The 24,286-nt window shown below is 38.3% G+C and overlaps 1 protein-coding gene across 15 annotated transcripts in view; it reads left to right on the top strand.

Moving 5' to 3' along the window:
• The window catches only part of TCF12 (transcription factor 12), a 220,839-nt gene that overhangs the window by 177,223 nt on the left and 19,330 nt on the right, over positions 1-24,286 (top strand). For 10 of the 15 annotated variants that reach the window (XM_075100285.1, XM_075100281.1, XM_075100286.1 and 7 more), the window contains 5 exons: positions 12,515-12,620; positions 13,753-13,892; positions 14,197-14,341; positions 15,854-15,918; positions 20,075-20,153. In XM_075100285.1, coding sequence (XP_074956386.1) covers positions 12,515-12,620; positions 13,753-13,892; positions 14,197-14,341; positions 15,854-15,918; positions 20,075-20,153 — 535 coding nt within the window. Of the gene's footprint in view, positions 1-2,573; positions 2,749-3,043; positions 3,142-12,514; positions 12,621-13,752; positions 13,893-14,196; positions 14,342-15,853; positions 15,919-20,074; positions 20,154-24,286 lie in introns of those variants that run through there. The other 5 variants (XM_075100288.1, XM_075100290.1, XM_075100289.1 and 2 more) reach the window with 5 other exon arrangements.

Here is a 24,286-nt window from a genome sequence, read left to right as displayed (position 1 = left end):
TGTTGTACGCTAAGATTTTATTCCCACCGATGTAACTGAGGGTAGGACAACTAATTCCCTTTTAAGTAAAATTAAATTGTTATTTTGATTTGTGGGGAAGCAACTCAGGAGCAAATTAATTTATGACTCATTATGGAGGTACCAGTCTTTAAACTAGTTTGTCTACAAACAGGCAGTATTGGTAGGGCTGTTACTCAGTTTTATTGATCATATTGTTGCTGTTGTCTTACCCATGTGATGGTGAACAATGTCAATTATTTCCTTGTACTGATAATGTTAATTGTGTTAGTAAATATTACCAGTTAATATTACCTGTATATTCTTTGTTACAGTTGCTCTGTACAAGTACAGGGCAGTTGTAATGTGGAGAAGCCCCTCCGCCCAATGCCACATGGTAAAGTTAGTTTTTTTCTATTGTATGGTTTCACATTTTTCCAACTGCTTGTAATACGGATGGATAGTGCTTATTATTTGAGAGAGGGCTTGATCATGTTCTTCACCTCGAATACAACTATTATGAAAATCGAGCATGTGTGCATGGAGGTACAGCAGCAATTACAACTACGTTGATGATAGTCTTTACCTCAGAGAACTGACTCTAGTCGCCCTGGAAGTATTTGTAATGATTTAGAAGTTTGTGCACTTGAGTTATTTCAGAAAAAAAATGGTTCTCTTACTACTTCAACTCCTGCAAGCTGAAAGCACCTTTTCCAGGGTTTAGGTTTGTTTCTAAATTGTACATTAGTCTAATTAGTGATTTTAATCTCATGTGCTATGAAGAAGCAGCACGTGCAAAGATCTGAAGATCTTTTAGCATATCTCATCTGTAGAGTCCTGAACATTAGTGAGAAGCTTTAAGGAATGGTATTGTTAGCTGCAAATCAAAGCTTCTTATGGACTCTCTGGGGACTGAAATGGGTCTTTTTGGTCCCTAGGGGAAGAAGGAAGCCACAAGTCACTTTGTGGGCCGAGTGATTTAATAGTCTGAAGTATAGTGATGTTCTTTCTTCAGCTGCTGCTGCTGCTACGCCTTTTGTATTGGAGGAGTTTGGTTTAGATATCATTAGCTTTACTGCATAGTTAAATAGTTCTGGATGTGTAGTTTGACTTACAGTAAAAATGCAAGTGTTCTTCAGCTGATATATTTGCCAGCATACTCCCCACTGCCACAGTAGTCCCCTAATTGATGGGGAGAGTTCACTGAAAAAGCATTTGAAGCTGGAGGTGTGAATATTTTTCCTTTGTCAGTTTGTGTATATTCTGTATTTTTAGACGCTACAGTAGTTAGATCTTGAGATAATGGACATTATACGAAGACCCACTAAGATTTTTATCTGACTCAGTTTGTCACCCTTGTGGGTCTTTTTAGTTCAGAAGATTTCCCTGGCACACACGGTGCTTGGGAGAATGAACGAAATTTCTGCAACTTACTTTCCCTGTAAATTGCTGAATTGAACTTTGCGCATTTTTTCTCTTATCCTGAAGTATTTTCCTGCTTTTGTTGGGAGGGGGAGGCAGGGAGAATTCACAGCATTGGCAATTGACACAGCTAGAGGTGGAGAAACGTGGTTTTGCTTTAACCTTTTTCTTCCCTGGATTGAAACGTGTATCTGACTTATTAGGAGCTCAGTGAATAGCCAACAGCATTCATATGTGGAAAATAGGAAAATGTGCACCTTACTGAGAGATAATATTAGTTAATGCCACTGATCAGTGAAGAAAGCAAAAAGACTTGCTAGGCATAGGTAACGTGCAAATACCGAGGGATTTTTGTGCTGGAAGTTGCAGTCTGTTTGCTGTGTTGTATACTTCACATCTTTGATGTGCCAAAGTTGTTGGGGTCCTCCCCCTTCTCTTCCCTTTCTCATATGGGCACAGAAATGCTTTTTTTCATACAATTTTCATACAAAAACGTATTATACAATGTAAAGGGAGTTGGGGCTCACGTTTCCAAAGAACCATCACACTTCGTATGCTCTAGCTTAAAGATGGATTTTGGATGATTCCATAAAATGAAAATATTTACATTTTTTTTTTTAAAGCCAAGCATCTTGTGGATGTGTTGCCTTTGTGTCAGGGCCGTATCATCACACAGGCTTGCTTCCCCGTGCAGGAGGCAGCCTGTGGCGGGGGCCGGGGAGCGCCGGTTGCCCACGGGCCGTCGCTGCCTGGATGCCCCGGCTGCCCCGCGGGACTCGCTCCAGCGGCTCCCCGGGCCTTCGGGAGGCCTTCGCCAAAGTTGGAACAACTTTAGGCAGAGCCATATGGCCGCGTGGCTGGAGCCGCATCAAGCGGCGTCTCCACCGCCGTCCCAAGTGCTCTAATTTAATTAAAACAAAAAGCATAAGATTAACTCGCTGAGGACGTATCCATTCGCAGTCCCCTTGCAGCTCGCCGTTTCTTGGGACGCGCACGCTGACCTCCCGCTGAAGGCAACCACGTGTGTGCATGGGACGGCGCGGCGCACCCTCCCGCGGGGGCCTGGCGGGGGCTGGGGGGCTTGCGGGGGCCCCCGCCCGGCCCTACCCCCGCGCCCGGCCGGAGATGGTTTAGTCCTGCTTTGCATAAGTCGCCTTTGAGGCGCTCCATGTGCGCGGGCTGCGTGGCGCGGCGGAGCGGGCGGGTGGATGTCTTGGGGAGAGGCGGTGCACCTCAGCCCGGCCCGCCGCCAGCCTCGCCATGTACTGCGCGTACCCCGTCCCCGGGGTGGGCAGCAGCTCCCTCATGTACTACTACAACGGCAAGACGGTAAGCGCGGCCGCCTTTGTCCAGGGCGGCCGGGCCCGGGCCGAGCGCAAGTTGGAAGCGTGGGGCTCCTTCCACCGGCCCCTGCGAGGGCGGGGGTGCTTCCCGGGGCGGGCGGGGGGCTGGTGTGTGTGCGCGCGGCGGGGCGGGGGGGTGAAAGGCTCCTCGCGGAGGTACGGAAACACCAGGTCCGGCGCGGCGGGAGCGCGGGGGGCGGCAGTCAGCAGCCAGGCGGCGCTCCCGGCCGGGGCGGGGGCTCCCCTGCCCGGCCCTGTCCGCTACCGACCCCGGCCCCGCCGGCAGCCCGCCGAGGTGCTGGCAGCGCTGCGCTCGCTGCAGAGCGCAGGGAAGTTTGGGTTCCTGCGTGCCTGCGGCTTTCCGTTGAGGTTTTGGGTGGTGGGTTTTTTTTCTTCATTCTCCGCTTGCAAAGGGCTGCGGAGCAGCCTCCCGGGTGCCGTGCCGCCCTCGTAGCGCCTCTCCCGCGCCTCTCCCGCGCCTCTCCCGCGCCTCTCCCGCGCCTCTCCCGCGCCTCTCCCGCGCCTCTCCCGCGCCTCTCCCGCGCCTCTCCCGCGCCTCTCCCGCGCCTCTCCCGCGCCTCTCCCGCGCCTCTCCCGCGCCTCTCCCGCGCCTCTCCCGCGCCTCTCCCGCGCCTCTGAAATGGCCAGAATGTTGCTAGAGCCGCCGGAGGAGAAAAACAAATGCAGATTCTGAAAAAAGCTACATATCTTCTTTAGTTTAACTTTCCGGAAAGTGAATTGGGATATTGTTGTTCCACGGTTGATACCTAGAATTTTTAAGTTCATATGACAACAGTTCCGATTTTTGTGTATGAAAATTAGCGTACAATGGTAAATTTAACACTATGGGTTTTTTCCAGTCTGTTTATGTTGTATGTGGTTTGGGCTTTCTTCTGTCATGAAAAACCCTATTAAACAGGAAAAAGGGAGATGCTGATACTGATCTTTCTTGCGGCTTGGTTTTGTTTTTATTTTTTTTTCCACTGCTGTTTCTCCTCTCGTGGACCTATGTGAGCTTTGCCTTCATTAGTAAACTTTTTGCCAAGATTTCCGTTCAGTAATGATTAAACTATGGATCTTTATACTCATTAAAGATACTGTGTATGAGCTGCTTGAATAACAGAAAAGATACTGGAGAAGAGGTTAGGGGAATGAGTAAAATTGCTTGGTCTCTCTTTCATTTCCTTTGGTATAAATGCCAGCTGTCTTTCAAATCTGAAATTATTTTTCTTTCATGTCTGCTCCTAGGCTAAAACAATCTGTTTGAAGTTTTATGTGAAGATATATACAAGACTTAAGTAAAATTAACTATACAATACCCCTGAAGTAAAGGGAATATAACTTGCATGGATTTTTTATTTTATTCTTTCTAGAGTACAGATCACTCTATTACAACATTTCTCTTTGTTCTTGTAGCAGGAAAAAAGGCTTTGATCTTATTAAGTATTTCCAGGCATATAGTAGATGGAAGTGCTGGTATTGTAGGAGACCATGGCTTGAAAATTGATAGCATGTGCCTGTTATGGGTCAGAGGTGACCTTTATGAGCTTGAAGAGTTAGTAAATAGATGACAAATCGTATGATGATCTTGTTGCCCAAGGTTTTATTTAATTTTTTTTGTTAACATCTCACTAGCTTTTAGCATTTTCTCTGCTAGGAATTCTGCAAGTTGGACTAATTTACTAATTTAAATATACAGAAGGAGGATATGTGAAGTTGAGGGGGTTTGTGTTATGGTTTTTGAAGCACACATCTTGGTGTGTATGCCCGATCTTTGTATGTCCATAATAAGAAAACAGTACATATCCTAATTTTTATGTCCTCCTGCTTTTATTTGTATTGTTTGATCCATTAGTAGTTGATACTATGTACATTGTTCTTTGAATTTCAGGTTTTTATTTAGGTTATTGTACTAGATTTTGGATTGACATTCCTGATACCTGCTGATGTATAGAAAATCTGATTCATTTACACACAAAGCAAGTGGGAAATGACATGCAGAAAAGGTGTTTTAAACTTTTTATTAAATATATTTTGTTGTTTTTAACTTCTTAAATTCATAAGCCGAACAAAGCTTAATAGTGAGCTAAAATGCAAATATCTGAGCACCCTGATAGATGGTCATATGTCCACTGGCACATAAATTAAAAGTTTAAAAATTAAGTTGGCATTTTTACTATTAGAAGAGGTACAATTTTTGTTGTTTCTGTATGTTTTAGGAGGGACGCATGAAAGTGAAAAGTAGTGTTTGTATACAAATACCTTGCTAGCGAGTAAAATTTTAATGTAACTTGTAATAGGTATTATAAAAATATATATGTATTCCAAGAATCCTCACCAAATTAAAAAGAAAGAAGTTGTTAATCTGTTTTGTAAATAATATGAAGCACTTGCACTGAACTATATGATTTTACCTGTTGTTTTGGGGGTTTTTGTCCTTCACCTGTTGATATATAGAAAATATTCTCAGGCTTACAAAATTCTAATAAAGAGCTTTTTGGAAAAAAAATATAGTTAAAAATTGCATCTATCTTTAAAGTTTCACCTTTTCTTCTCTTTCATTCAGGAACTATGCTACAGACCCAATAGATTCAAAACACCTAACCCCCATTAAAAAGAAAGCTGCAAAAATATTTAGGTAGAAATAACAGCATGAATTTAAATTATACTTTTTAAACACTTCGATTTTATTCCTTTTTTTAACTAATAATTAAGCAAACTTCATTCACTGGGGCTTTTTCATTTAAATCTTTAAAAATGTAGTAGCACCAAAATAATATTTAAGTAATAGAAGTTTTGTATCTTCTCTGTGCATAAAGAATAAAACATAGACTTGAAAGCTTTCTACTTTTTTCAGTTCACCTACGAGTTCAAAAGTAAATTGGTTATTTTCTAAATCTACTGTAGAATTATTTTTATATAGATTGCAATAATGTTTCAGTTCTCACTAAAAAAATTGTTTTAAGGAACAAAATTATATTTTATTTTATTATCACCTATGACAACTATTTTGTGTGAGACTAAATTTGTTAATATTATACATCATTATTATATTCTGTGCATTTTATGGGTTGATTTGATGCACTAGTCTATGTATGAGTATTTTATTGAATAAATTTTTTTTTTTCTTAGCATAGGCTGAGTTTTTATTTACCCCTTTTCCAAAGTGGAGGTACCGTGTCTTTCACAGTAGATATCTACAATGCCTATTAAAAAGGGAGAAGAAAATCAGTAGATATATATATTTTGCATATACGTAATGCTTTGTGATTTTTTTTCTAAACCAGCTTATATTAGGTTTCTTTTGAGAGAATGTTTTTTCATGAAAATTTTCAGTGTAAAAGGCTATTTATAAACGTGTCCCTGTGTGTGCATACATACATACATACATATGGGTACGTGTGTATAGATTAATAAATACACATAGGTGTGAGTATATATGTGTATATTTAGGTATTTTTTAGTGGAGAAAATGTCTGTCTTGCAGCCATTGCTTTCAAGAGTTAGAGCAGAGAGAAACATGTTAATAATACTGCATGGTGGTTAGATGACAAGACAGCATGCCTTTCTGTAGCTGTTATGTAATAAACAATGTACTAAGTCTTTAACATCAATGTAAAATGGTTTTAGTTTGTAAATTTTGGAGCAACCAGGTGCTAAAAAGAATTATTCTATTCTGCTTTCATTAGTATGAGGCCAGTTAGTATACAGGGAGAAAAGTACAGTTAAAGCTGTTCTGTACCATATGCTGCCCACAGCAACTTAGACAAGGTCAAAGCTAACATTTGGAAGTCAGGACAAATATAAGATCACCTGGAAAATCTCTAGGGGTACACGGCTGTGGACATTGAATAAAGAGAGGTAGTGAACACTGGTCAGCTGGATTTTTTTTTTTTCCTGTCCTCACCTCTCTCCCCTCCGCATCCCACTAAAAAAAAAGATGAGTTACAATGCATCAGCCCATGAGAGTTTTCCCTGCTCTACTCCATTGGGTTGAACTGCTAATGTACTGAGCAGTGGTCCCCTGCCAGAAGGGTGTCTTGTCTGCAACAAGCTTTATTGATGCTTTAAAGTGAAGGTTATGTCCGTTTCCTTGGGCAAGTGAGAGTAGCTAGGGATGGGATCAGGTGCTGTTTTGGACAGTTCTATATTTCTTAAAATGTGTGCACCAAAGAGTAACGCACCTGGTTTATTCAGTGCATTTGCTTTTGTAAGCATGTGCATGTTGAAGTCCATTTGTGGATGTATAATAGCCTGTGTTGAAGGTACAGAAACTGAGAGTACGAGTGAGTTCAGAGAATGGATAAATAAATGGAAAAGATACTGCATATTCCTGTGGTTAATACTGCTGATGGGGATTCCTACTTCAGCTAGAATAGCCTTCTAAAATACAGGGAGCGGGTTAAGAAACAGGCTGATTAGCTTCAACTTTGCCATTTTTTGTTTCCTTAAAATCTGAATTTAATCAGGAACTTTAGAAGACTTAGTTGTATGCATCCATTAGTAGCAGCATAGTTTGAAGAGTGTGGGAAAGAGATTTTTGCTTAGGAAATAAAATACAAAAGAATCTTCAAGCAGTATATAAGTACATTTATTTTTGGTGGTGTTCCTGCTGCCTGACCTTCTTTTTCCTCTCCTCTCTGTTTCACACTACAATTTAAAATAAAAGAACTGACCAAAAGGTTTCCATATTTGGGGATTTTTGGTAAGTTTGCCTGTCACTTTTTAACATGACTTTAAAATTGTCATTTACTGGCGAAGAGGCTAGGAAATTTTTGTGCTATGTACCATTGCAGTGTGATTCTGCATTTCAGAAATACCCAAATAGACATGTATAGCATGCCTAAACTGGATAAACATTTATTTAAGATGGAATTTGGTTTAACTACTTTAAGGACTTTGAATTTTATACCATCCTTAAGAATTATGGTTGGTTTTGCAGTCAAGACTGATGCTGTGTTCTCTAAAGGAATGTTTTATTTTTGTGGGTGGTGAGAAGAGTTTTTAAAACACATGAACCTTTATACTTGGTATTGGAAACAAAAAGTATGTTTGAGGATATGGTATACTGATCTTGCTTACTAGGGCTCTTCATTTTATCATCTTGCTTAAATATCGACAAGAATTTAGGGTGGGTTGCGGTTGTGTTGGGTGTTGTGATTTTTTTTTGAGGGCGTGGGGGTTTTTTTGTTGGTGGGGTTTTTTTGTTTGGGTTGTTTATTTTGGTTGGTGGGTTGTGTTTTGGTGGTGTGTTTTTGTGTTGCTTTAAAGAGGAGCATGGAAACCTATAGTTCTACATTCCTGAATTTTTAGTACATGATTTTGTCAGAAATATAATAAACATGAAAACAAGTTTCCTTTTCCCAGAGCTGCTTTCAGCAGAATTAGCTTTTGCCACAAAACCTGCAGATAATATACTGTAAAATTTTGCCACATGTACAAATCCTTCATCAGAGCGCACTTGCTTAGTGCATGACTGATGCTGATGGAATGTAGATAGGTTACTTAGCAGAGTTTACAAGCTACAGAATAGGTTATTCATCTCCGCTGATTTCAAAAAAGTCTTGATAAATATTTTCTTGAACTTCCAAGAAGTAAATGAGTAATTTAATTCATAATTCCATAAACAGTATGCATGATGGGAGCCTTGGTCCTGAGATAGCATGAGCTCATTGGAAATAAGGTTTGGTTGCTTCATTGCTATTTTTTAATCTGCTTTTAACATTAATATTAAAAATTGGTAAATATTTAATAATTTGAAACAGGTTATGGGAAAATTGCCTGAGAGGAAATATACCAACTGTAGGGCTCGAAGTGTATTTATTAAATGCATTTATAGAATGAGACTTGGAAGTTTTACTTGGCATAAAATTTGGTAAACCCAGATCTTCAAATCAATGTTCATATTACTGGCACTTGCATTAGTAAACAGACGCACACTATGTAATCCTTTGATATGTTTTAGATATATTAGGTCCGTGTAACTTCGTGATAGTGTTCATTATATATGTTAATCACCAGGGCAGACTTCGAAACTGGATGATGCATTTATTTTGCTTAAACCTGGTGTCATGCAGATAATCTCTTCTCAGCTCGGTTCTGAAGTCAGCTCCCACCACTACCCCTCAAAAAAAATCTTAGTTTTCATCCTGTCTTTCCCACTGGAGAAATATAAACCAGTTTGGGGTGTGGAAGAGACCAATGTGGATCTTTTGACTTGCTGTACTTTGCAACTCATTTGCCCTACTTGCCTCTGTGGAGGCTATCTATCCTTCAGAAGCACTGCAGCGTTAGGATTGATGTGTATTGTAGCACAGCTGCAAAAAGTCGAGTCCTCCACTTGATAAGTCATGTAAAAAAAAACCAACTGGTTTTGGCATGAATGGGAAATTCCGTTCCAATAAACACATAATCAGAGAGTGTTTTGCCTGTCAGCATGGAGACACATCCGATGCCTTTGGGCACAGTGCATTTAAGGGGATTAGAAGGTGGACTCCTCTTCTACCTGCTGGAGACAACCCGCTTCAAGGAGACTCTGCAGACACGCTGACCTTTTAACAGTATTCCTTGTCTTCGTGGGAATGTCAGCCAGGAAAAACTGGTTTGATGCCTCCTGGATGATACTGTTATCAGTTCAATAGCTAAAAGAGGCTGTCTTGAGCAGCCATGTCATATTTATAACTGCCTTACTCAGCTGCTGCAGAAGAGCGCCCTTCAACTAGGGCTCAGACCAGGGAGCTGGTCTGCAGCCATGCAAGCCTCCTGTGGGTCAGCAGCCACAGAGGCATTTTGCTGGATAGGGGTCCTTGTGCACGCGGGGCTTTCAGAGTGAGTAAACTAGTTGCCCTGATATATCGCTTCCCGACTTAAAAATAAAATGTCACCTTTTTTAATCAACTTCCTTTATTTCAAACCTTGGTATTTTGCATCTCATGGACTTCAGGTTAATCTTAGTAAATTTTCTCTGTTGCTTTTAAATTTTGTTTGTAGTAACATAACATAAAAATTATGATTAAGTCATTAACCAGAAAAATACCTGGTGCTCATCTGCAGGTGATCAGATGACATCAGAGTCCTGGTTTTAATTTGTGGGTAGTTCTGATTGTAACTAAAAGAGACTTGCTCCTTTTGTGGAATTGGCTGGCTATTTCCCCACATCTGGAGTTAATGAAGTCTTTGAGACCACATCAGTTGTGCTTTGCCGCAAGAACCCTTTGATCTGAAAAATCTAGACTGGCACAAGTGCAGCTTCATAACATTGCAGCTATGTTTTTTGCAAGCTATAGTTAAGTTACCAAAACAAGCAGAAACTATATAAAGTTATGTGTCTGTGCTAGAACTTTCATGTAGCTGTTTGGAAGGGCTTATGTTTATTTATGTTAATATAATTCATAACATTTTTATTATGTTAATGGCTTGTACATATATATCTGTAGTGACTTTGTAAACTTTGTACTTTTTCAATTTAATTTCCCTTTTGAGATAGTGTTTAATCAGTTTTTATAAATCACCTAATTAGGTAAAATATTAAAATTTCAGTCTGAAGCTTTTATTTACAAATCTCCCTGATAACATTACAGTTTAAAAGAAGTATAATTTGTCATTGTAGGTGATTTCGCATTAAACAGTGTACATCTCTGTGGTAGTGCTAAATGTCGTAAAGCTTTGTTTGCACTGCTGTCCTGTGACAGTGATAGATTATCTATCAGCTATAGCACATGCTGCGTTATTCTGCACAACAGAGAACTTGTAAATGAAGCCAAGTTTTGCCTAATATGTTTGCAGTATTACGAATGCGAGTATTTACAATTTGACAGAGTGACATTTCTGTTAAAATATGTCTAAGGTGTGGAATATACATCCATTCAACATATATAGTAAATACACATGTACTGTTAACGTTGCTTATAACGTATTGTCATTTTGTCACTCAGGTTTGGTAAGCGTCTCTATTTTACATTTATTCCAAAAATTGAAAATCTGCAAGTAAAATATTGAACAAAAGCTAGCTGGAAGGCTTCCTTTGCTAAATTTTTTTTCCTTCATTTTGATAAAAATATAATGTTAAAACAAGCATGCAACTAAAAGTTGCAAGTTTTCCACTTGACTCCTTTTTATCAGGTGTGTTTTTTACCTGCTACCATTTTCATTACGTGGTTCGTATGAACAGCTATGCCCTGGCTTCATTCCTTGTGCCCTTGTCCTGGTTCCATCATACTGTAGTTTGATAGATTTTATTGAAATTCTGTTGATGTAAAACGAGTCTAAGAGAGTGGTAAATCAGTCCCTCTGATATAAAAGAGTGATGTCTGCAGGCACATGCCCAGCCATTTGGTCTGACAACAGCAGGCTGGAAAAGCATTTGGGAGTGGGGAGGAAGGGTATTGGTATGCAAATGAAAGCAAGACTTGCCCACTTCACTTTCTAAATATCTGTATGGGAACAATCACCCTCCAAGAGAACAATGGTTCTCTTTTAGGGAACTTAGCTTTTTTTTTGTTGTCCAGCTTGGTTTTCCTGGCCCCTCTTGCTTGGTAAACAGCATCCCAGAAAGACAAGGGAGAGATCTGAATGTTGGAGATACATGTGTGTGCTTGTATTTCCATAGGAAGGGATAAAGCTATTAACTTTTGAATGTTAGGGCATAGTCTGCTTTGTAAGTTGCATTATGTCAGATTTCAAGTTTTAAAATTATTCTTAACATATGTGTGTATGAAGTGTTATGGATTTACAAGTAAGGTGAATGATTAAAAATCAGAATACTGCATTTTTTTACGTTGTAGCAAAAAGATACTCTGGTTTCAGTGTTACGTTTTGACATTTTTTGCTACCATACTTGTTAATTTGCCTTTTTTAAAAGATTTTTCTTTTTACATAAGCTAGTCATATTGCAATATTTAGCATATTGACTGAAATACTGTTACGAAGAAATAGCATTGCTTGGAACACCTAACGTTATGGGTACAGTCCTTGCATCTGTGAATACTGGCTTTGTTTATTTGACTGACTTATTCCTGAATATGGTTTATATTTCTTCTTAGAGTCACTGCAGTGAAAGACTTCGAATCATTATGTTTATTTGGCATATTAAAATTTTTCACTTGTTAAGAAAATTCATTGTTTGCAAGTTGATTCTCAACTCATTCCAATGTGGTGTTACACTGGAAAAAGAATGATGCTGGTTTTCTTTAATGCTAGGCTAGTGTGAAAATAATTTCCTTGATGTTGCAGTTTTAAGATTATTCCTCAGGATTTGCATTACATATATTTTTGATGACTCTGCAAAGGCATGCAAGTTTCTGAATGGGTGATACAATGGTTGCATTAAAATCTTTTTATTCGTCAATGGATGTTCTTTTTCTTTCTGATTATTGGGATGCCAGCTAATTAAATACTCAAACAGGCATACAGTTGTTTTAAAATAAAATTTGTTTGGGGCCCAGTTGTTTTATCTTGAGCAACAAGTCTGTGCGAGTCCCCCAGTTAGAAAGCAAAATCAGCATTCAAGCTTTTATCAGGCCACCTGGCTGAGTTGGCACACCAGAAAGCGTGTTGTTACGATCATTCTACTGTAGTTCTTCTGTACTGTGGCAACTTGCTAAAAAGCAAATAAAGCAAGGGCAACAAATGCTGCAGCTTGCTACACTGTTCTTTTTTTATTTGTGCTTTCTATCTGTGTATGCTGTTATGGGTTTTTTAATGCATGGCACCCAAATACTACTAACCGGCTTTTATCGCTCTTCACTGCTTAGGTGTATGCACCATCCCCAAGTTCTGATGATTTCAACAGAGAATCTCCAAGTTACCCGTCTCCGAAGCCACCAAGCAGTATGTTTGCTAGCACTTTCTTTATGCAAGGTGGGTAAAATAATTTCAAATATACGGGTAGGTGTCACTTGTCCTTCAGGCAGAAATCTGCAGTCAGCCACTCTTGTACCAAATGAATGAGGTAAAGGTAAACATGTTGTGCTAGAGGCTACGGTTAAGTTTTATATACTTCTAAAACAGTTAGATGAAGGGAGTTGTCTCTTGATTTAAAGGTTTTCTCGTGACATTAATTGCTGACTGAAATTTAAGGGAATTATACACCAGGCCAGATGGACAGAATCCGCCATCCTTTGATTTGTAGGGGCTTCAGAGCAGCACACTGGAGTGATAGAGAAAAATGAGGTGAGGGCTTCATGACTGTTATGGAATTTGACTGTACTATATCAGCTAACAGTCTTCAGTTCTCAAATGCTTGAAAAAAAAGGGTTTTGCATTGAACAAAATGAGAGTAGAGTTCATTTCCTCAGCCTCACGTCATACAATTAGGTCGTACTGTAGTCTGATGAGGTTTTGGATCATATTGAAAGCATAGTCTCTCAGTATGGGGAATTTACAGAGCACTTCACTTTGTGCTACAGAAGGAAAACTGCATTGACACACGGGTTTAAGGCTTATGTAACGTAGTTATTTCAGTTACTTAAATCTGCTATTATGAAATTATTTTGTATTTTTATGGTACCAAGGTATTTTAGACTATAAATTACTTATTTTAGGTTAATAGATGTTTTGCACTGTATGTTTATGATGAGCTCTCCTTAACCAAACTTCTCTCTCCTCCACCCTGTTTCTTAATTATTTCTTTCAGTCTGGAATTTTTATCAACCCTCTTGATGTAAATCTGGGCTTACTGAAGGTCTCTGTAATTAGCAGAAGTACTTGGTATTTTCTCAGCTGTGGTTGGATTGTATTTCAGCTATAAAGCCTCTGTTGGTTTTTGGGGTTTTTTTATAAATATAGAAACAGTGTGGTGGCATGAAAATAGAAGACACAGTATAAACTGGTCACCATTTCCCTGCTCATGTTAGTCTGAGAAGCTGAATTGTGTATTCTTTTGAAATAATCTTATACAGGAGAGTAGAACTCAGTACTCTTCCTCATTAAACATATTTTTCTTGTTTTCTTTTTTATTAAAACAAAACAAAAAAACCCCACAAACAAAAAGATGGGACCCACAATTCTTCTGACCTCTGGAGTTCATCCAATGGCATGAGCCAGCCCGGCTATGGTGGGATGCTGGGAGGCTCCTCTTCCCACATGTCCCAGTCTGGCAGTTATGGCAGCCTGCACACACATGACCGTTTGGTAAGATACACAGCACAGATAAATATTATTTGTACTTGTATATAGAGATCTAACACCAGAATTCATTTATTCTTTGGTTCTCATGTATGTCAGTTAAAACCCTAGTTGTCAGAAATCACAAACTTACTGTATTAGATTTATGTCCTTTGATTTATGTTTGTTGTATAAATAAAAATCTGTGGTCTGTCCCAAAGGATGGATTAGTCTCTTTAATAAAGAGCTGGGTATTGTATATTTGGGATCTTAAAATGCCAACATTTATTTCAAGACTACTTAATGACATGTCTGTTTCTGTTCTCTTTAGAGCTATCCCCCGCATTCAGTCTCACCTACAGACATAAATGCCAGTCTTCCTCCAATGTCTAGCTTCCATCGTGGCGGTACCAGCAGTTCACCGTATGTAGCTGCCTCACACACTCCACCTGTCAATGGATCAGATAATATTCTGGGTAAAAAGTTCTTCCTGCTTTCTTTTTCTAATTTTACAAGAAAATGAAATTTAGGGCTGTGTGACGCACAAAATTAGTAAGATTTAATTTATGGGATGCTTGTAGATCAGGGATACCGCACCACTGTGACATTTCTGTCCACAGTATGGCTGAGATGAGGCAAATCGTTTTGCAGTCAGCTTAAGACTTGCTGGTTTATTTGCTTTCGCAGCCAAGCATATGCTCAGAAGATTGTATCCATCTGACTTAACAGCAATTATCCTTCTGTAGTTTAGTGTATGTACATGTTCGTGTAGGTAATTCTGGTGTTGCCGTTTTCAGAGCTGCTGTATCACCAAGATACTGTGCAGGAGAAAGGAAGACTGTTTCTTTGGGGAGCTTGATAAACTGCATCATAAATTCCTTTCTTAACTGATTTAGAGATTACTGAGTAGCCAGTATGGTGGCTGGTTTAGTCTCTTCTGTGCTTACCTAGAAAGCATGGTACATAAGATGATCATCTGTTCCTTGCCCGTATTTGTACATCTTAAGATACAGCTGTAGAAATTAAATGCTTGTAGACGCCACTTGTCAGTTTGATATGATTTGTACTTAGCTTTATTTGAGGAAGTGGAATTTAGAGTGGCTATATTGGCTTTGATTTGGGAACTTGCTTAAAACTTTAACCAGAGCACAGTTAATCAACCTGCATGGGAAATTCAGGCTGGAAAATCCAAGTTTGACACAAATTTGAAAGAGCAAGTTTTGTGTGATTTGGATTTCTGATGTGAACGGCTTACATTCACATTAAATACAATTTTTTGGCATTAGAAGTTGATAATTAGAGAAAGCAGATTCACTTAAAGGGTCTGTCTTCAGTAAAGCAGATATTTGAGAGGATTCAGGTCCTTTCTGTGTTTCCAGTTGGCAGGGCTTCAGACCTCCTCTTGGCTTGATGGTGAGTGGAGGAAAAGGGCACAGAAAACTGCTGACATGCAGCTGAGAGCAGGGGTGACAGAAAGTTTGGTGGATAAGAGTTTTTCAGGGATTTGCTAAAATAAAGATGAGAGTACAACACAGGGAATTAGAGTGGGGGAGCAAGGAGGCACACAAGGAACTGGTTGGTGAATTTGACTTTTAAGAGTTTAATGAAACATGCAGCACTTTAGTGATAACAGTTTAGAAATAAGCTGCAATAATATAATTTTCTGATTTATATTTTCTTTTCACATTTCATTAAAATTAGCCTGTGATCCTAGAAAATAATTGTCTTTTTTCTAACTGCTTTCACTTGTTGGTCTTTAAGTTATCATGGTGATACTGTGTTTGACTTTAAAGAGAAGAGCATCTAAAATTAAATCTAATTGTTTTAATTAAATTTTTAAGTATAATGAGAACTGATTCTGTTAACAATGACTTCCTCAGAATATCTGTTTAAAAAGTTGGATGCTCAACTGTACATGATGAATAAAAATAAAAGTAAATAAAATTTCGACTTTAAAAATAAGTTTGGGTTTGCTTTCCACATTACAGGAAACAGAGGAAATGGTGCTGGAAGCTCACAGACAGGTGATGCACTTGGAAAGGCATTGGCATCTGTAAGTAGCAGTTAGAATATTCAGATTTGAAAGATGTATTTTGATCAGTGCATCCATTATTTATGTGTTCAATTCATTTTATAATATCAAAGCAGGGGTTTTCATGTAGAAGTTTAAATAATGTACTATGACACAATGCCGTATACTAGACAAATGTCTACTAAAGCAAGTGGAGAATGCTTTTATTTGTAGAAGATTCATTCTGACTTCCTGGTTTTTTTCAGGTGATGGAAAAATGATGGGTAGATAGAGTTTAGGAAGTTGTTTAGAAAAAGTAAGAGATAATCATAAAAAGTTTAATGTTTGATTGTCTCCCCCACATAATATTTTCAACATTACTCTTAGAGCAGGTCCTGCTTCAAGGTTTAAAATGTTTTCTCAGTGGCCTTATAAAACTGAGAGGTTTTGAATGCTGTGGTGTATAGCTATAATTTATGGAATAGCCTTTAAAATGCTGCATATGCATAAAGTTTAAACTCTTAACTCTCGTTGGAGTAATGTAGATAATGTAAAACGTTGCAAGTATCTTCAGTCTACTAGAAGCTCTGTTTACATATGCACACATACAGCAATTGTTTTTGCATTAATACAATCGAATGTACTTTTTATAAAGCAGTAATTGATACAATATAGCAGAAATGTCAGTTAGGAGTGGTGGCTGGGGGAGCACTTTGTTTCTTATACATAGCAAATAGGGAGACTAAATCTGATTTAAAAGGTAGAAATGACTACTTCGCAGCCCCAAAAGACCATTCCTGGGTTGGATTCTGCATCCCTCACCTCATACCAGTGAATGTAAATGTGCATATTCGTGCAGATCCTGTTACCCTTGCAACCCCCAGAGGGTCATATGTTAAAAGATTACCAGGTCTGATAATGTCTGCAATGTCCATATTGGGTAGGAGAACTCTGACCTACTGGCTTTGAGGAGAAAAATGTTGTCTTGCTTTTGGGGATTCAGCAAGTAGATAACAATTCACAAGTCCAGAGGGCAGTTAACACTCTCTTTCTGTCTGTTTGAGACCTATCAGGAAAGAACTGGGATTGTTTTGACTCCTAGAAATAGCAATGCGTACATGCTTCAGGCTGTTCTTTACTCTGGAGATGTACTGGGATGTCTGCTGTTCTGCAGGCTGACCAAAATTTCTGTTAAGTCTGATGCACTGGCCAGTTAGACCTGTGGGACTTTGTGGCGTTTTCCACTGCTCTCCTTTTTAAAATTATTTTCTCATCCATTCAGGTATTTTTGCCCAAGTCACTAGCTGAGAAAACCAGGCTGATGTTTTGAGGAAAAACTCTAAATATATTGCAAGTGGAAGTCAGGGCAGAAATGTTTAATCTAACTAGTGGGTGGGCTCTGGTTGCCATAGAAACTTGTTTCTGTCATCCCATGTTGTTGCTTCGCAGGAGCAGCCAGGTCATTCCATAAATCATTTCTGTCATAGCTGATGGTGATGCATTCCATCTGCTGTATCAGTGCATGCCATAGTCTGCACACTTCAAATCCCTCGCCTCATCCATCTGCTTCCCCTGCAACACACGTGCACCCAGCACACTTCTTGTGCTGGTTCGGCAAGGAACACCGCGTTCGGTTGTGGGGAGCCGGGAGGTGGTCTCTCCTGCAGGCGAAGCTAGTGCACATGAATTTTGGTGGGTAGTAAACCAAGAGTATTCTTCAGTTTGAACAAAGTTTTGTCTAAATACTGTGATTGTCTTGACTTTTTTTTTCCTACGACAGCACTGTATGCCTTTCTGTTAGTATTTTAAAGGCTACTGCTGCAACTGTTGAGAGCAATTTCTAGTTCTAAAATTCTGTTGATGTACATCTCACAGTAGGCCTTTCACGTGCGAAACATCAGAGGATACGACATTCGTTCTTCAGTTTAGGTATTAAAGACCATACAGAATAGTATGCGATTAAACATGTAATGCCAGATAATACATTCGCAAGGGTTCTTTTATTTTAGGTTTAAGCCTGGATAATTGTGGTCTTAATCTCAGGGTAGGCAAGAAAGAGAATTGTACATGAAAGTATTTACACAAAGTTCCCAAAGCCCTGTGGATTATACATTAGTTTGGATAATGAACTAGTATAGATAGAAAGAAAAGAAAATCTGGGTATTTGTGCCATTTCTAATGTGTTTCCCTGAACATTTGCCAAACAATAACCCTTTAAGATTGTGCCCATGGAGGGTTATATGGCAGGAGAAACATCTGGTTTATTTCATTGCCTAATGCCAAATCAAAACACTTGGTCTTTAATTTAGAGGAGATCAAACAGGAGGACTGTTTATCTTTGTTGATTGTATCAGAGCTCTTTGTGATAACTTATGTTTTGATTCCTACCTCAGAAATAGGGTAAAGGCCTTTGTACAGTCTTGGTAGTTAAATAACCACTGGTCCCCTCACAAAAGAAAAGAAAATGTAGGGAAGTTGACTTCTAAAAGTAATTCATGAATTATGTTTCTTTGTTGCTTTAGACTCAATAATATTAACATAACAAAGCCTAACTGAAATGTACACTGTAGTGTTTAAAAAATTGGACTAACAGCTCTGAGGTTTGGCTCTGCAGGCTCTCAATTGTGCAGCTTTTGTGTAAGAGCCTTTTCATTAGACCCTGGCATATTGGCACCCTGCTGATTGGAATGGACCATGACTGATAGGAGGAGGAGTCTCATTTGTTGCAGGAAAATGAGTCATGTTACCGTATAAGCCTGGCAGAAGGTGTCAGGGTTGTTCATCATTGGTCATTTAACAGCACAGCGGCCAGGGCCTGCATGCAGAATGAATTCTGATCTCGGATTTTAATTGTGGCTTTAGTATAATGTAGGTTTTCCCTTCTACAAAATAAAGCAAAACAAAGGTGGCAGGTAGAGTGGTGGAAAACAACTAGTTTCAAAGGAAACTTCCTGGCCCTTGATCTGACATAATTCTAATTTTCTCTATCTTATCTGTCTGGAACTCTCTACAGTTCCCATACTGACACCCAAGATTTATTTTTATACTGATGTACAAGGCATGAATTTCCTACAATGGTCTTGAGGTAGTTTGTTCTTTTAAATATGTTTTCTTTCTAGCATGTATGAAAAAGGAGGAGGTATTCCCATTGGGGAACTGATGGTCTTTTTTTAATGAAGACCAGGAAGGAGCATGTGATCTATTGGGTCCTGGTTTTGTCAGTTGAAAAAATACAATATGCAACTTAACCAAGTCCCAATTCATTGTCAGCTAAACGCTGAAGTGTCATATTGTCTGTGTGAAGAGGCATCAACCACACTGCCAGTGAATAATTTTTTTTTTAACTGCCATCTGATGACTAACAAATCCTGGTCTCTGCTCAAGTAAAACAGGTTTGAACCAATGACCTATAAAAATATGTTCTAAAGTCCATAGCCTCTAAACCTGTTCAGTTCCCTTCGCAAAATGAATTTTCCACAAATCTTGAAATTCGAAGTTTTAATTAAAGCTTTAAGCATTATGTCTTCTGTTTTCATCAAGACTTTTTAATTACATCAATAGCAAGGAATGAATTATTGTACGTTGAGGTTTAATATCTTAAGGGAGCAATTGATATAGAAATAAGAGAAAAAATGTATGTGCTGCAATACATAGCAAGAGCAACAAAATTTCAGATGGTTTTTTTTTTGGTAGGTACCAACAGTAACTAGAGCTGAATGCTTTCTTGGTATTTGTTCTTGTGAAAGAATAATTTTTAGAAGATAACGTGTTGACCGCTAAAACATTTTCTCTCTCTAAAGTTTGGGAAGTCATTTTTCCTCCACATTTTCCTGAAGGTTTGTTTATTATAAATATCTGGGTACTGTAAACTCTAACGTATATTGTTCCCCTTCAGTGATAAAAAGGCTGTAATTTCTGCTGCCGTTGAAGTAGAAGGGAGATCAGTTATATTTGTGTCACTAGGAAATACAGGCTGTGCTTATTTTGACAGCTGCTTGAAAATCAAAGTTCTCTGGGACGTTTTTTAGAGCCTTGGGTGTAATAAAACAGAGCTGTGATTGAAAGATCAAATTTTATTTTTTATCAGTCCAGCATCAACAGTGACAATTAAAAGCACGAACAGGAATCCTAATAGCTATTTTTTTTTACTGTGTATTATGACATGTATTGATATATAGTCTCTTTTGTCTGTTGTTAGATTTATTCTCCTGATCATACCAGCAGTAGTTTTCCATCAAATCCATCAACACCAGTTGGATCACCATCGCCTCTTACAGGTAGAGACTAGCCGTTTGTCAATAACTTGTTTGTTGTTTTGAAAAAGTTCCATTTGGAACCACAGTAGCTTCCTTGCTACTCCTCTGTTTTTTTACTCCTCTGTTTATTTTTCCATTGTACTAAACCCAGATTTATAAATCCAGATTCTTAGATATTTTGTCATAAGCATTCACTTAAAATCCTGGCAACTAGCTTTGAAAATTAGCTTATTAAAATAATCTTTGAAAACATTGAATGACCATGTACTATCACAGCTATAAAGGTATCTGTACCATTGGAGAAAAATGAGTGATTTAGTTGGGGATTTTTTTAAAGCTGTATATTAAAACTCTGTGGCAGCTTTCAGTGACAAACACAGCAGATGTGTGTTCCCTCTAATGAAAATACAGTAGGCTATTAGACTGCCCAATTTTTACACAGGATAGCTTTTCATTCATATCTTTCATGAATGCTTTCATTCTATGGGAGAAGAATTTCTGGCATTTTTTGAAATAAATGCTCTGTATTGTAGCCACCTCTGTCACCTGTGCTTTGTGTGTTTGTAGTGTGAATGTGGGAAGAAGCATTCCAGTGTGGGGATGAACTGTGAGCAGCTGTCTACAGCTATTAGTGGGTAGTGCAGCTTTCACAGACACCATGGCCTCAGCTGTCTAGTAAAAGTTGAACAGCTGTTCTCCACATAGAGAGACTGTGAAAGCACCATTGACTTAAATTTGTTGTTTAACAAAGAACTAGAATTACAGGCAAGATGATGTAACTTTAACCCTCTTCTTTCCTATAGTGCAATTTGTTAAATTATTTGACGTTTATACAACAGTCTGTTTTCCCATTCTCTGTTTAATATATCCCTGCAGCCTCCTGGCCATTGAGCACTTTTGCAAGAGTGTTTTGCTTTTTACAAAAAAAAATTAATCTAGAAAAGGGTGTACAGAATGAGCTTAGCTGAACACTTTTGGGAATCTAGATGACTAAATTAATAAAGTTATTGCAGGCAAAATGCAGTCGTATACATATGTGACTATGCACATCTATATATGCAGTGTCACTCAGAAAACTTTCATCGTTCATACTTCACTCATGTTTAATGGACACTGTTCTGGTTTTCTCTGGACTTCATGGATTAATGAATATCTGACATGGCATAACTGAGCAGCTACTTTGGGCATTTTGTTTCTGTAACTGAAAAAAACATGTTGAATTGAGTAACAATGGGATTAATGGGATTTTTGATTTAGTGATTACAGTTGACAAAAAATGCTTTGTGTATCCATGTTGTATTGAAAAGGTAGATCAGACCAGAAAATTACTATTATTTTCACTTCAACATCAAAGCAAATATTGAAGAGAGCTCTGTGGCTGGAAGAAAGAAGTTCTGACACTTCAAAGTATTTAACATTTTAAAGATCTGAATTGGAGTTTCCTGATTAGATACTACACCTAATTTTGTAAGCATGAAAGCACTAGCTAATTTCTGGGTTTAAAATACAAATTTGAGGTCCCTAGGATTTGGGTTTTCCCTTTGCTGTTGATCCCTTTGTCTGTTGGAACCTGTATCAAATGTAAGACTCTCCCAGATTTGCACTTTGATTTGTGTTCCTTATTCTGGGATCTGATGGCTAAGAGAGTAGTAGACATAAGCAAATATTGAAATCTTTCTCAGGCGCAAACTTAGCATCTGCTTCAGAGTTATACCCTCCCACCCCCTTTAATTCCAGTGATACAGAATTTATCAAGCCTTTGGTAAATTGCTCCGGTAGTTAATTACCTTCATTTATGAATCTGGACTTTTATCTTTATTCCCAGATGAGTCTCTAAGAACACAGTGAAGCACAATATAAAGTAATTACTACTATATTTACTACTATACTTATTGCTGTTTATACTCCTGGTAGCCATTTTCTGTCCTGACCCAAAAAGTTATTGCAGATAAAACAAATGTTTTGTGTATACTAAAATAATCTATTTTGGAGCATTTTAGCCTTCATTGTGTTTTTCCTCTTTTGCAGTTAGTTCTTTGTTTATTTAGCATTCTTATTATTATAGATTTGACTAAGTCATAATTTACTATCCTTTGATTGTACATTACAGTAGGAGCACTCTATTTGCCATTTAAAGCATTGAGAGAATAGTAATTTAATGAGACATACATTTAAGCTCATGTTTGACTTATTTGTCTGTTGTGTTACTGAATAAGGACTAATGCCATTTTTTTACCTAATTAAAGTAAAAGTTTTGAGAACAGGATGAAAACCCCCAAGTATTTTGAGATAATAATGTGTCCCCCATCTTCCCAGCACTCATTTAATTGCTAATTTTACATATACATGCCCAGAGCTTAGCTGCTTGCATAGTTTTAATGATTGTGTATATGTATGTGAAGTTTATATACAGATCTGAATGGTGGGAGTCTTGGTATTTTAAGAATCCTTCTCCCAAGATCAGAGGTATTCAGAAGGGTTTGCGGTAGGTTCTGAGGATGCAAAATCAGCCCTCTGCCTGCTCCGATGGGAGTGTGTGTTTGAAAGGGGAGCCAGGGGATTAGTGTTAGGGAGACTCTAAGAGTAAGAACAATACTACAATGATTACTATCGATGACCCCTGTAAATCCGAACACTTGCCTGGCTTATTTGTTTTTTCATGCTGCTATGTTGGTGCTGCACTAAATGCTGCAGTTGTTAATTGCAGGGTTTGTGGTGCCAGGATGCTTTTTAACAAAATTGGTGGATTTCATGGACAAACTTCTAAGGGGGGGAGTGGAATGAGGAAAGCAGGAAATCAGTGCCATCTGGCAACCTGCGCAGACATGGAGACAGAGTATGCCACCACCGCTCAGAAAGAGCACTAGCATTACTAGAGGTGTGATTAAAATCTCCAGGTTGCAGTTGGGTTGTTCGTTTGAGAGGGGGAGTATTCCCTCCCCACCTTTATTTTTGTTTCCTTTGTGAGAAGTCCTGCGCAGAGTTTTGTTCTGGGCTTACATTAATAAAATAATACCTCTTTCCATAAAAAAAAAAACAACACACAACCCAAATTCAGACTAGATGCACAGATGTTGAGCCTATTTGCCTTCTTTTCTCAACTGGTTGCCTTTATGCTTAATATTCAGCTGATGCTTTATTGTAGGAAGTAGTACACTCAATCCTGTTAGTAGCGAGCACTCATTAGAGCCTTGACTGTGATCTTGTCTCTAAAAATGGAGTTTCGACCAGATAAAAATTTGAACATTACACTGAGCCAAAATATTCTAAAGTTGTTTCATTAATGCTTTGCAAAAATAAGTGGGACTCCAAGCGTTATTCCCAAGTTCAGGAGTGACAATTATGCAGAGGGAGACTACAGATTCAGACCCAGAGTAGTGGTGTGAAGTGAAAATTGGTAATTATACTCACTCAAAGAGAATTCCAGCACAGTTATGGCAGCTCTGGACTTTTATGAAATTGAAGATTGTTTTGGGTTTTTTTTTTAATTAGGAAGGAAATATTTAGGCATTTCAATAGCTATGCAAGCTGTACTCTTTTTGTTAAATAAAACCTGTTCTTTAAAAGGTAACTACTTGCAGCTCAGCTCTCTGAACAAAGGAACTGTAATATTATTAAACCTTTTCCCAGTTCTCCAGACGTACAGCTCTGGCTGTTATTGAAAGAACAAGCCCACAGGCTCTTCTGTTAATGAGCTGCTTTGGATTGAATGTCCATAATTTATTAATGTAATTGCTTTATTATTACATTTGTATGGCTAAAGGAAGCTGTCTCTAACGGACATAGAATTTCATGTAGTGTCTTTATAAAAGATGCATTATTCATTGGTGAGAAAAATCCACGTACTATTTCAGGCTTTGTTTTAAAAGCACTGCTTTTTTAGTTATTGCATTTCACATCTAATTATTTTTAAATCTTACATGGTGATTAGGTATATTTATGTCAGATTAGAATGGATATGCATTTGAATTTTCAGTGTATAGGTTATGTGGATATAATTGTCGATTTGTTGCACAGTCAATTATTCTTTAGCCACCAATTTACCTTAAATATATCTGAAATAACAAGTGGGAATAACTTGGGTGTGTTTTTACTCTTCTAAACTTGGAATGCATTATAATCTAAAACAGTATAGTGTAGAACTAGACAAGATA

Source organism: Phalacrocorax aristotelis, chromosome 7 (genome assembly GCF_949628215.1).
Source record: "Phalacrocorax aristotelis chromosome 7, bGulAri2.1, whole genome shotgun sequence".
Classification (NCBI taxonomy): Eukaryota; Metazoa; Chordata; class Aves; order Suliformes; family Phalacrocoracidae; genus Phalacrocorax; species Phalacrocorax aristotelis.
Note: the sequence above shows the minus strand (reverse complement) of the source record. Positions and strands in the feature narration are given on the sequence as shown.